Genomic DNA, 13,488 nt, shown 5'->3' on the forward strand with positions numbered 1-13,488 from the left:
ATTTAAAAATATTTGGTATCCTTGGCCTAGTTGTGATGTAGAGCTGGGGCAGAGTCTCAGCCAGAGAAGGGAACTATGGAGAAAACGGCAAATTTGTCTGAAGAAAACTTCTAATAATAACTTTTAAAATTAAATGTAGTCAAGATGCATGTTGTTCCAGTTATCTATTATTGTATAACAAGCTAGCCAAAAACTCAATGGCTTAAGACAGCCGTCTGATGATATCTCAGGATTCAGGCAGAGCTCAGCTGGGAGTTCTGTTCCTAGGTAGATAGACAGAGGTAAGACACCCAGTGGTATTCAGCAGGTGGATGCCCTGGTTTGAGAGTTGAAGATGGCTGCACACATCTATCTGCTGTCTTGGCGAGAATGATAAGGAAGCTGGGCTCACTGAGCTGCCCCTTGAAACACCTACATGTGGCCTCTCCAGCATGGCAGCCTCAAGTTAATCAGACATCTTATATGATGGCTCAGGGCTCCAAGAGAGGATTGTTCCAGTGAACAAAGTTGGAGGCTGCTGGCCTTTTATCATCTAGACTTGGAAATTACCTAGTATCATCTCTTATGTACTCTGTCCGTTGAAGTAGTCACAAGTTTCAAGGATAGGGGACACAAACCCTACCTCTTGGTGAGGGACTGTCAAAGAATTTGCAACCATATTTCAAAGCTGCCATATACATGTTGGGGGAACCAGCCCCACACCAACCAGCAGGTACCCTGAGTCCAGCGGTGACACAGGAGTTAGAAAGAGATAGAATAAGTGTTTAAAAGGCGGGTCCAGGGAACTGTTGTGTAGGAGGCTTGCTCACAACCCAGAGCTCTTGGGCTCCAACTAATTTATTGGTTTACAAGCTATTTGTTCTTAGGGCAGATGGGAGGGGGAAGAAGGGATGAGGAAAATGATAAATCAGTGAAGGCGAACTCGTGAGTCATTCAATAAGATGTATAGTAGTGGCGGTTTCTGTGAATTTCCTTGAGCAAAGGTGTGTGTCTAAACTACTTAAGATTGCGTGTGTCTAAACTACTTAAGATCTTTAACTTATTGGGACTGAAACAGGTGGGAGTGAGTTTCAGGAGGAGTCAAGATGTTTGATTATACTCCACTGCTTCAAAGAAGTCTTATCTCCCTGAGCAACCTGTGGAATGCCGCCGAGCAGTTATCCTCTCAGGGCATAAAGACATGAAGGCAATAAGGAGACTTTCCTTCTCAGAGGTTGCCCATGGCTCCCCATGGGTGTCTCACACAGGGGAGACCAACTCAACTGGCATCCCAAAAACTCTTTTTCCCACAATACATATATGTATATTTGAGTGTGATGATATAACCACACCTGCACCTGCAGTTCATCACAAGTACCCCACACAATCTGGCATTCAAAGGGTCGTATGGCTTGGGAAGAGGAACTCGCATCCTGTTGGGGAATCAGAGGTTTCATGAGTGAGCCAGGTCCTGAAGGATATAAGCTGTGTTACAGACGGAGATGGCGGAAGAACTGTCCAAGCAGAAGGAATCAGGTGAGCAGAGACATGGGGAGAAAAATGATCATGACAGACAGGAGGAGAATTCTGAGGGTCTGCTATGGCCGAGGGTAGCCTCATGAATGAAGAGGTCTCTGAACAGGGCAAATAGGCAAAGATCAAGGATAGGATAGGGCAAGCAAGGGTTACAGAGCAGGACAGAGAAGGACATTGTAGGATGGAGACTTGAGGGAGAAGGAGGAATTCAAGTTCTAAAAGAGTAGGGCACTTGGTGATGGGGAAGGGGTCCCAGAGGCAGAAGGACTGAGAGTGGTAAGTGCTTCCTTTCACCTTGAAAATAAGGAGGTGTATTTTTCCTTGGGGGTAAGAGCAAAGGGAAGAAATGGATTACTAATGAGTAAAGTTTGAAGTACAGAGAGGTAAAGTGGAGGGCTGGCTTCAATCTTGAGTACCGTAGGGGGTAAGGCTATTGACTAAAAGTGAAAAATCACTGATATATATGTTAGACATTTGCACGAGTTTCTATGAAAATACAAAACATGACTTGTTTAGAGAACTTCAGTAAAGTAGGCAGATGTTCAGCTAGGTGTTGGAATGATTAATAGTACAATTCAGTTTTGTTTATTTTAAATGTTTTTCCTGATTACAAAAATAATATATATCCACTGTAGAAAATTTGAAAAATATTAAAAGGTACAAGAAAGGAAAGTCATCTATATACTCTACTATTACCCAAAGACAACTTCCAGGAGCTGGTTTTATTCCTATGCAGTTGATTAATAATGCAGATGTCATTTTATTTTGTAACAAAATACAAATATTTTACATATTTGAGATTCTACACAGTTTGGCTTCAATAGTCTTTAGACACACCTTTAATGTGTTTAATGTCTACATGGTATCCATGCTGTAAAGATGCCGTAACTTATTTAACCATTCTCTATTTTGGAATATTTAGATTGTTCTGAGTCTTCATTATTTCATCTATACCGCGTGTGTGTGTGTGTGTGTCTCACGTGTGTATGCACTATGTTATACAACTACATGTATGTATATATAGATATCGTCTATGACCAGTCTTTGTAAGTAAGTGCCTCTCTGATTGTTTTTTCTTCGGACATATCACTGAATCAGAACAAATAAACCCTTTCAAGGTTCTTGAGACATATCGCTAAATTGCCTTTCCAGAAAGGGTGTACCAATGTTTATTTTCATCCACAATCAGGCAGCTTGCTGACCCTCGCCCACATTTTTGTCACTTTAAAAAGAAGTGACACTTGGGAAAGCTCGGTTTCTTCTGGCAGTTGACACATTTGGGATGTTTTTTCACCATAAAACCTAAGGTCGTGTTTTAGAAAATTCGAACTCAGAAATAGGACTTCTCTGAGACTCTCCTTTTCCCTCAAGTCCTCTTTGTGAGGGGGATGGGTGGGAGAGAGGAGACTGATTCAAGGTGCCTTCCAACTCTGATATTCTGGTATTTTCACCGTCAATACTGGCACCAGATTGCTCAGTCCTTCGGCCAATAAGACAAAGAAGGAAAGTACTTCAGCCCTTGCTGTTTTGTAATACTCGCTTTGATTAGGAGAAAATAAGTGGCAAACAGGAGTAGCTCGGACAGGGGGCTTGGACGGCCAGCGCATTGCCCAGAAGCGGCCCACACTACACGCGCGCGATCACACACATACACACACACACACACACACACACGCACACGCCGCGCGCGGTCAGCTAGAGTTTGGCTACTGGACCCAAGAAGGGAGGAAGCGGGAGGAGCTGGTGGCAGTCGGGTCGGGGTCTGGGCGCCACCGAGTGCCCGCCCCACCTCTGGAGTGCGCAGAAGGCGGTGCGTCCCGGGCCCCGGCAGCCCAGCCCAGGCGCTCTGGCCAAGTTTGCGCGCGGTCTCCGCTGACTCTCGGGTTACCTGAGCCGGCAACCACGTCAGCGCCACATCATCTGGGCTTTTTATATTGCAAGGAAACAGGAAAAGAAGGAAGAAAAACATCGCCCGAGAGAGCCAATCGCAGGGAGACGGCGCTGCCCGGAGGAGCTGAGCGGGCGGGCGCGCGGGGGAGCGGGCGGCGGGCGGCGGGCGGGAGCCAGGCCCGGGCGGGGGCGGGGGCGGTGGGGCCGGAGGGGGCGGCGGGCCGCGCTCCGGCCGGTCTGCGGCGTTGGCCTTGGCTTTGGCTTTGGCTTTGGCGGCGGCGGTGGAGAAGATGCTGCAGTCCCTGGCGGGCAGCTCGTGCGTGCGCCTGGTGGAGCGGCACCGCTCGGCCTGGTGCTTCGGCTTCCTGGTGCTGGGCTACCTGCTCTACCTGGTCTTCGGCGCAGTGGTCTTCTCCTCGGTGGAGCTGCCCTACGAGGACCTGCTGCGCCAGGAGCTGCGCAAGCTGAAGCGACGCTTCTTGGAGGAGCACGAGTGCCTGTCTGAGCAGCAGCTGGAGCAGTTCCTGGGCCGGGTGCTGGAGGCCAGCAACTACGGCGTGTCGGTGCTCAGCAACGCCTCGGGCAACTGGAACTGGGACTTCACCTCCGCGCTCTTCTTCGCCAGCACCGTGCTCTCCACCACAGGTAGGGTATCCTGCGCGCCCCCTGGCCGCCCCGGCCACCTCGCCCACACCCCACACACCCCAGCCCCGGCGCCCCGGGCACCTCTAACCCTCCCACCCCACCCCCACCTTTCGCCATCCCGGCTCCTCCAGCCCGCCTCCCCTCACTGTGCTCCCGACCCTCCGACCTTCCCCTTACTGGCGTCCCCGGCCTCTGCCTCGGTGACTCGGGGAGGGCAAGCCCTGCGGAGCCGGAAGCCAGAGAGGTGGCTCCAGACGTGACTTGGTTGTTGCCGTCCGTAACTCTGGGGAAGTGGTCCCTAACTTCGGCCTGGGTGGCTGCAGGTGCTTCCTCTCCTTGAGTTCTTTTTTCGCAACCCACTAAGCCAAACTGTCGGGTCTGAATGTGTAGCAGCACCTGGCCGCCGGGCGGCAAGGCAGCGGGATGATGGAAACTCACCACCTTCCTCCCGACCCCATCCCAGAGTCTGAGGCTGCAGTCTAGTAATAATGCCTTCTAAAGGGTCACCTTCCGGAGTCTGCGGTCCCTTTGGACCATGCACAGATATTCCGGCTCTTTTGTACCTTGGAGCAGTTTTGGGGGTAGTCGGGTGACATCACTCTGCTCTTCCCAGGTGACCTCTGGGCAGACAGGCCGATCCGGTTTCTTTTCAGAGTAGGAGGAAAGGTGAGGGAGAGTAAAGGAACCATAGGATTGCCTAAGATCTGACTAAATGGGGGCACCCTGATTCAGCAGTTCCTTCAACTTGAGGTGTGCGAGGCTCCCCATAAACTTCGAAGCGCCACGTCCCCGTGGGGCGCCCGGCCGTGGAGGAGCGTCCTCAGGTGAAGGATGAGGCCGGGCGCATGCCCCAGGGCTCGGTCACTGTGCCAGAGTAGATGAATGAAGGCCGAATTTCCCCAGCCGGACCTAGTAAGGCACATACCCGGAGTGGAGATATCAATTGGTATTTGGACAGTGGGAGGAATCTCAAAGAGCGTTCAGCACAGTCCCTTCTTTTGATCTATGAGCTCCAATCTTTGAAATAATCCATCTCGTCATGCACAAGGTCACACACTTCCTAGTTACCAGTGTCGTCCTAGAACCTGGGCCTTGTGATTCCTCTACCAGGAACACTTTGTAACCCCCCACCCTTAACCTTTACAGGTGAATCACATCCCTTTGTGTAACTCCCAGCTCTTCCTTCCTCCCCACCTCCTCTCCACCACCCAAATTATTGTGTATAATTCCCTTTGGGCTATATCTTGTTGACTGTCTTGGTAATTACTTGGTAATGAGTAATAATACACTATTCATGTAGACCACATGAAACAATTATTCAGAGGTCTGGGGTGAATTACTAAACTGATGTAAATCTACCCTGAAATAAACAAGTGGAATTCTAGCTTGTATTGTGAGATCCAAAAAACTGTGTTAAATGTAGCACTAGACAAGACAGACCTGTTATCTCACTTTCCAAAGAATGCCTGTTTCCTTGCCAATACAATTTAATTTTTCTTTCCATAACTCTGCCTCCACTGTCTTTACCTAGTTCTCTGTTCCTCAGATCACTTAGATCACCATGCCTTTCCTTTGGAGTATATGTGTGCTATATTGAGAGTCATTCATTCTTCCCAGAAGTAAGTGTTTCCACGGGGCTACAGAAAGCTTACAACTGGGTCACAATGTTGGGTAAACATTTTGAAGGATGATTATAGCGTGCGGTGTTTTCTTACTAATGATATTGTGAGGATAGAACAAGAATAACAGTTTCGAGGAAAAAGGTTTGCTTTTATCTGGGTGGGATTTTTCGTGACTCAAGTATAGTCTTAACATCGTATTGTCTAACTAAATGTTAAAAATTAGTTTATAATCTTGAATAGGTGAGATATTCTTCCCAGAGGAGAATTAGAAAAAGGGGTAGTTTCTGTTTAAGAAAGGGGTGGGGTGGGAATAGACGTCTTATTATTGGTATTCAGATTGCTTTGTAGTTCCTAAGAAAGTCTGTATTCATGCAAAACAAGTGTTCATTTAAGAAATCAGTGCAAGGGGCACTTAAGGATAAACTAAATGAAAAAGGTGCCTCTTGGTTTGTAAAGTTAGCACATCAATGAATTCTTGTTATATGAATACAACTATTCTAAATGAAAAGTGCTCTTCTGTTGGCTTTGTACTGCCCCATTATTTGACACATTTGATATTTCTTAAGGTTTCAAAACTATAATTACCCATTATTTGATTCATTTGATGTTTTTGAAAGTCTTCAAATTATCATAGGTGCCCTGGCCATGAATCTTATAATGGGTGAGAAATCTTTTCTTCCCTGCAAGGGGAAATAAAGAGATGTTAAATTGTTTGCTGGAAACAAACAATATTTTAAATGGCTTGCTGGAAACAGACAATTTTTTAGAGTAAAGCTGATGTGCTTCATTACTAGGAAAATATTTTCTGGAAAAGCGCCAACCAAATAAAATGAATTGCAATTGCTTTTCGTTTTTTGGGTGGGTATTAGACATGTTGTGCTTTTTTTCTTTTCTTTTCTTAACACTTCTAGTCCTTTTGAAGGCAAATCACTGAGACAATTGTTGCCTAATTAATCAGTACAGTCAATCCCTCCTTGACTTATTCAGAATGCTAACAATGAGCATTACAAAGATGCTGTTATTGGTAGTCATTGTTGTAACACAGGCCCATGAGTGCTTTTATGTCAGAATCTTCTCACCCCAGAATGTACAAACTTCCGTTTCTGGAAGGAACTGAGTAAAGTCTTCATGGTCTACTTGGAAGAAGGCTTAGGTTGGTAATTCAGCAATATTCTTCTCATTCTGTGCTTTGCCAAAGACTCTGAATTATTTCCAGCAAACAATTTAACATCTCTTTATTTCCCTTTGTAGGAAAGAAAAGATTTCTCACCCATCATAAGGTTCATGGCCGGGGAACTTATAATAAAATGCAAATTAACAAGATAAAAGCACACACATTTAGTTAATATAAGTTTTAGATGACATAGACGCCTTTAGAAATGAAGACCCAAAGAAACAGGGAAGTTTATGTATTTTTAGGGACAGTTGTGTAGACGAATGATTGGAGAACAAAAGGATATGATCTGACCAGGCACGGTGGCTCACACAGGAACTCCCAGCATTTTGGGAGGCCAAGGTGAAAGGATTGCTGGAGCTCAGGAGTTCAAGGCTGCAGTGAGCTGTGATTGCTCCATTGCACTCTAGCCTGGGCAACAGAGTGAGATCTCATCTCTACTAAAAGTTAACAAAAGTAGCCTGGAGTGATGGCGTGTGCCTGTAGTCCCAGCTACCTAGAAGGCTGAGGCATTGAGCCCAGGAGTTTGGGGCTGCAGTGAGCTGTGATTGAGCCACTGTGTTCCAGCCTGGGCAACAGAGCAAGACTCTGTCTTGGAGGGGGAAAAAAAAAAAAAGAACAAAGAGGATATGATGTAAAAAGCTAATAAACTGGAGGAATTTAGCAAGGCCTATTTGTTCAGATTTTTCTTGGAATCTCTGTGTCTTCAAAGATAGAGCATTCCTTTTCTCAAGATATAGGATGGGCTCTCTTGTAATGAGGGTCTTCTTCAAAGGAAGGGCAGAGCTTCAGGGAAGAAGGTTGAGAGGAAGGCGAGAATGACCTTCCTGCTTCTGCTGTTTTCTCAAATGCTAAGGTGCCCTGTTTGGGGGTCGCATGCTCTGAACTCTATCACCCTTCATTCTAAAAGATACAGCAACATCTGCATAGGAATCATATGAGAACGAGTGGAACACTGCAATACAGTTTTGAGCTTTTCAGAAAGAAGAGTTGTATACAAAAAAAAAAAAGGAAGTATTATAGACTGCAGAATTTCCCACAGAACTTTTATACTGTTTTTTTTTTTTTTTTTTTTTTTCTTCCCAAGGATTGAGGAAATAATGTCCAGGTGATATTTGGGGAGTAAGAAATAATTACTAAACTTTGGTAGCCACCTAAAACTTTGGACAGTGTCATTCATTCTTAAGAACAATTTGTAATGTTGATTTACTGAAGTTTACTTCTTTATTCATTCCCCAAAGCAAGGCCATGTTATGATGACAACTGTTGGGTAAAAATACAGTTTTTGCCCAGGCGCGGTGGCTCACGCCTGTAATCCCAGCACTTTGGGGGGCCGAGGTGGGCAGATCATGAGGTCGAGAGATCGAGACCATCCTGGCCAACATGGTGAAACCCCGTCTCTACTAAAAATGCAAAAATTAGCTTGATGTGTTGGCGTGCACCTGTAGTCCCAGCTACTTGGGAGGCTGAGGCAGGAGAATGGCTTGAATCCGGGAGGTGGAGGTTGCAGTGAGCCGAGATCGCACCACTGTACTCCAGCCTGGCGACAGAGCAAGACTCCATCTCAAAAAAACAAAGAAACAAAAAAAAACCAAAAAACAATTTTTGTATTCATGCAGTATACAAACTTTTAATACCTTTTGCTGCTTTGTAAATGTAGGATCCATGTGACAGCCCAGTTCCTGTTCCTTTTTATTTATTTTTATTTTTTGGAGATAGGGTCTCACTCTCTCACTCAGTCTGGAGTGCAGTGACACCATCGTGGGTCACTTCAGCCTCTAACTCCTGGGCTCAGTTTATCCTCCCACTTCAGCCTCCTGAAGAGCTGGGACTGCAGGTGCGCACCACCGCACCTGGCCAATTTTTTTATTTTTCTTTAGAGAGGGTGGTCTTGCTTTGTTGCCTGGGTTGGTCTCCAACTTGTTGCCTTAAGCTATCTCCCACCTCAGCCTTTCAAAGTGCTGGTATTACAGGCATGAGCCACCATGCCTGGCCCCTGTTCCTGCCATTGGTAGCCCTGGTGCCTTTAGCCAAGATGCTGCTTTATCCCTGTTTATGAAGAGATGCATTGAAACTCTAGTTAAAGTGTTCAGTAAGTGAACTTAATTGGGCTTGGTGTACAGTGGCTTTTGATTAAGGCAGGTAGGGAGCTGCTACAACATAGGTAGTTTTCAAATAAAGAATATGGGAAGAGGCAATGGGGGATGCTGGACTGATCCTTAGTTGTCAAATTATTTTCGGTAGTACAAATGTGTTGTTACCATCAACAAATACTTGTTGAGCTTTTAAAATAGAGTGAAGTGGGCCAGACACGGTGATTTACGCCTGTAATCCCAGCACTTTGGGAAGCCGAGGCAGGCAGATCATGAGGTCAGGAGTTCAAGACCAGCCTGGCCAACATGGTGAAACCCCATCTGTACGAAAAATACCAAAATTAGTCAGGTGCAGTGGTGCATGCCTGTAATCCCACCTACTTGGGAGGCTGAGGCAGGAGAATTGCTTGAACCCGGGAGGCGGAGATTGCAGTAAGCCAAGATCACGCCACTGCACACCAACCTGGGTGACAGAGGGAGACTCCTCCATCTCAGTGGGTGGGGGTGGGGGTGGGGCGAAGAATAGAACAAAGTGGGCGAACTAGGGCCCCCAGACCTAATCTAGCCCACCACCTGTTTTTGTGCTGCCTGAGCTAAGAATGGCTTTATATTTTCAAATGGTTGGGACAAAAAAAAAAGAAAAAGAAAAATAATGTTTTCTGACACAGTCAAGTTTTATGAAAATCAAATTTCATTGTCCATAAACACACCTTTATTGGTGTGCAGCCACACCTGTTTGCTTCTGTATCATTTATGACTGCTTAGCGGCTAAGGTGGCAGAGTTGAATAGTTGAACAGAAACCATGTGACCACAAAACCTAAAATATTTACTGTCTGACAAAAAAAAGTTTGCTGACATCTGCTTCAGAATGATACTTGAGAGGTACACTAAGAGTATTCTGAGTATTTCACTTCCTTTTGGGAAACTTCGTGTCAGAAAGTTCAGCTTTTCAGACTTCTTTATGCTATTTAAGTGGTATGCAACATTGAATAAATTATGTGTCACCACCAACCACTTTCAAAACAAATGTTTATTTCAGATGTCACTTACTTGTGGTCCAATTTATGTCACTGCTTTTTTTTTTCCTTTATTGATGACAAGCTACACTTCACACTGTGATTATCTTATCTAAAATATGCAGTAAATACCATATTTATCTACTATAGAATTTACATTAAATTAAACAAGCAAACTCCGTATCAGCCAGAAGAGAGAGCCAAAATCCCGTATTCTGATGTTTGTGCTCTGTATTTACAGGTCTTGATTTTGACCCTTTACATTTAATTCTAGAAGTTTAATTATCTGGGTTTTCAAGCCTACAATACAGAGGGAAAGGCACAGCTATGGGGAACTATACATGGCAGGTTATAAAAAGATAAATAGTTAAGAAATTCCAAACTAAGATTTTATTTTAAAATAGCATCTTTATTGAACCCTTTATATGTGCCAGACAATGTTTACACATATTCTTTTCCATGCATTGCAATAAACTGATGAGATATAGGTATCATTGTCTTCACTTTACAGAGGATGAAACGGAAATTTAGGTTGAACAACTTCTCTACCTAGGTCCCAAAGCCGGAAGTGACATGGTCTTGATTTGAACGCAGTTATATCTAAGAACCTGAGCTTTAGCATCTGGGCATAGGAGCTTGTTATGGGCCAAATCGTCTCCCTTAAGTTCTTATGTCGAAGTTCTACCCTCAGTATTTCAAAATGTGACTGTTTTTATAGGTAACATCTTTAAGGAGGTGATTAAGTTAAAATGAGGCCACAGTGAGAAGGTGGCCATCTGCAAGCCAAGACAGAGGCCTCAGAAGAAATGAAGCCTGTAGACACATTGATCTTGAACTTGAAGCCTCCAGAACTTTGAGGAAATAAATTTCTGTTGTTTAAGCCACCCGCTTGTGATATTTTGTTAAGGCAGCCCTAGCAAACTAATATAGAGGTACATAATAGTTTTTATTTAGTTGCACAAAAACCATACAAATAGTGAAAGACAAGAGACAGAATCTTTAAGTCTTTAGTCTTGCAACGAACAATTTTATATACCTGAATGTGGCATCATTGTTTTAGAGCGCAATATAGTAATCGATGTCCTTGAATCATCAAGAAAATTATCTCAACTTGTTTCTACTTAAGAAGGCAGGGAAGTGTATAATAAATTCTAGAAACATTTCCACCCAATAATGGTCAAAGAGAACAGATGCTTAGTGTTTAAATCTGTGAACTCATACCTGTCTATAAAACATATTAGTTTTTAGTATTTTGAAGGTTTGGGTTTTTTTTTTAACTATAAATGTGTTATTATCTATGCCTATTTTATAGCCCCTGGAAGATACTGCTACTATTATCAATAACTTGGAAGAAATGATGTCTCTCCTTTTATGACATAACTGTAAGTCCTATCAAGGACAGAATCTTTGATTGAACCAGTAACCTAATGGGAACTCCAGTGTGTTCAGAACAAGCTGTTTTATGACATTGCTCATTGGAGTGTTGTGTGTGATTGTCATTTTATAGCTCCTGGAAGATACTGCTACTATTATCAATAACTTGGAAGAAGTGATGTCTCTCCTTTTATGACATAACTGTAAGTCCTGTCAAGAACAGAATCTTTGATTGAACCAGTAACCTAATGGGAACTCTGGTGCTTTGAGAACAAGTTGTTTCATGACACTGCTCATTGGACTGTTGCTGTGTGTGGGTGTCTCTTGTCTTTGGAGCATGTGAATTGCCGACACTCAATTGTTTTGACCCATAAACATGGCAATTCCACAAGGTTCAGCTTACTACAAGGTTGGTTTCAGGGGCAGAAATCTCATCTGCCTCATACACTCTGACATACTCAGAGTTGCACTGTGCTGGGTTTTATTCTCCAAAGACATCTTCCAATTGTATTATTGACAAATCTGTGAAATACTAAGGTGCTGAAGTTCTCCACTGACTGTGTCATGCCCAGGTGGCTTATTCAAGGCGGGAGATAAAGGTTGTCACTTTATTGGAAAGCAAGCAACTTTTGGGGTGTTTTATTGACTCCCATGATCCTTCTATCTCCTAGACTCAGTCTGTACTCTGACTTTCTTTGTTTCTTTTGCATAGATCCCTTATTTTTTGTTCAATCCCCAAAGTTGGTGGCCCACTCTCTGTCAGCAGAATATTGCAAGGTGATGCCCCTGATCTGAGGCTGAATGGAGGAAGAAAGAGAATGGGGAGTTGGAGGTGTAGAGTTTGTGCACCTGAAAGGACTGTGGGATTGTCTCCTTGAACTTGAGTCAGATCAGAAGGGCTTATCTGTGACTTTCTACTGGTTTTCATGTTTGCCTTCTTTTATTTGTAAAACAGCTGATTGTTATATTGACGAGATTAATTTGCTTAGGTTAGACATGGGAGTGTTCTTAATTTGCTACCATCTGCTCAATCCCAGATCAGAGTCTAACTTTTTGCATTAGCTCCTCTGACTGGGATTGACGAACTTTGTGAAATAAAAGCCTGCCCACTGCTGCCTCTGAGACTCAGTTATTAGTACCCATGGCAGGGCTTTAGGCAGAAAGCTCCCAGGAAGCTCAGAGAGAGTTAGTGAAATCATGGCTGATTCATTCAGAGGACAGAAAGCCAGGCACAGAGTGTTAAATACAACATTTTCTCACCCATATGAGGAAGCTAAAAAAAGTTAAACAGTTTTTCTAATGTACTAACTTCTGGGATTATCTTTTCAAAAAGAAACAATGGAAGATAATGAAAACAAATGGAAACGGTTAGCAAGAAAAAAAAAGGTTGGCTTTATAGAAGTAAAAAGTAAACCGAGCATACTAGCTTCTGGAAAGGGTACGGGGAGGGGGATGGGGAGAGATTTGTTACAGGATACAAAATTACAGCTAGATAGGAGGAATAAGTTCTGGTTGTCTATACCACTGTAGAGTGACTACAGTTAACAGTAATATATAGTTTCAAGTCGCTAAAAGGAAGGTATTAAATGTTCCCAGCACAAAGAAATGATAAACATTTCAGATGATGGATATGGTAATTACCCTGATCTGATCACTGTACATTATATGTACTGAGGTATCACTGTGTACCTCATAAATATGTAAAATTGTTATGTGTCAGTTTTAAAAAGAAGAAAGAAACCTTTTGTTTTTTGTTATTCAGATGGAGTCTCGCTCTGTCACCCAGGCTGGAGTGCAGTGGCGTGATCTCAGCTCACTGCAACCTCCACCTCCCAGGTTCAAGCGATTCTCCTGCCTCAGCCTCCTGAGTAACTGGACCACAGGCGCATGGGCCTCTGTTTCCTCATCAAGAGAATAAAGTTATATCTAAGGTCTCTTGAATAGAAGTAACATCTTTAGTACCTTCTTCATTTTTCAGAAAAGGACACAGATTCAGACATATGAAGAAATGTGCCTTAAGTTGCTCCTTTTGAGCACCTGTTGAGTGCTTGGGGTGCCAAGTGAGGCCAAGAGAGGTGCTATGGGAACCAGGTGCCAGGTGAAGCCAGGTGAAGACAGGTGAGGCCAGGTGAAGACAGGTGAGGCCAGGTGAAGACAG

The 13,488-nt window shown here is 44.0% G+C and overlaps 1 protein-coding gene across 1 annotated transcript in view; it reads left to right on the top strand.

The window, feature by feature from the left end:
* The first annotated feature begins 3,238 nt into the window (after window positions 1-3,238).
* Window positions 3,239-13,488, top strand: part of KCNK1 (potassium two pore domain channel subfamily K member 1) — a 58,578-nt gene continuing 48,328 nt past the window's right edge. Inside the window, exon 1 of the mRNA XM_032137746.2 lies at window positions 3,239-4,050. Within this exon, the coding sequence (XP_031993637.1) occupies window positions 3,696-4,050 (355 nt within the window). The 5' untranslated portion in view covers window positions 3,239-3,695. The remainder of the gene's footprint in view (window positions 4,051-13,488) is intronic.

This window comes from Hylobates moloch, unplaced genomic scaffold, assembly GCF_009828535.3.
Source record: "Hylobates moloch isolate HMO894 unplaced genomic scaffold, HMol_V3 SCAFFOLD_18, whole genome shotgun sequence".
Lineage (NCBI taxonomy): Eukaryota > Metazoa > Chordata > Mammalia > Primates > Hylobatidae > Hylobates > Hylobates moloch.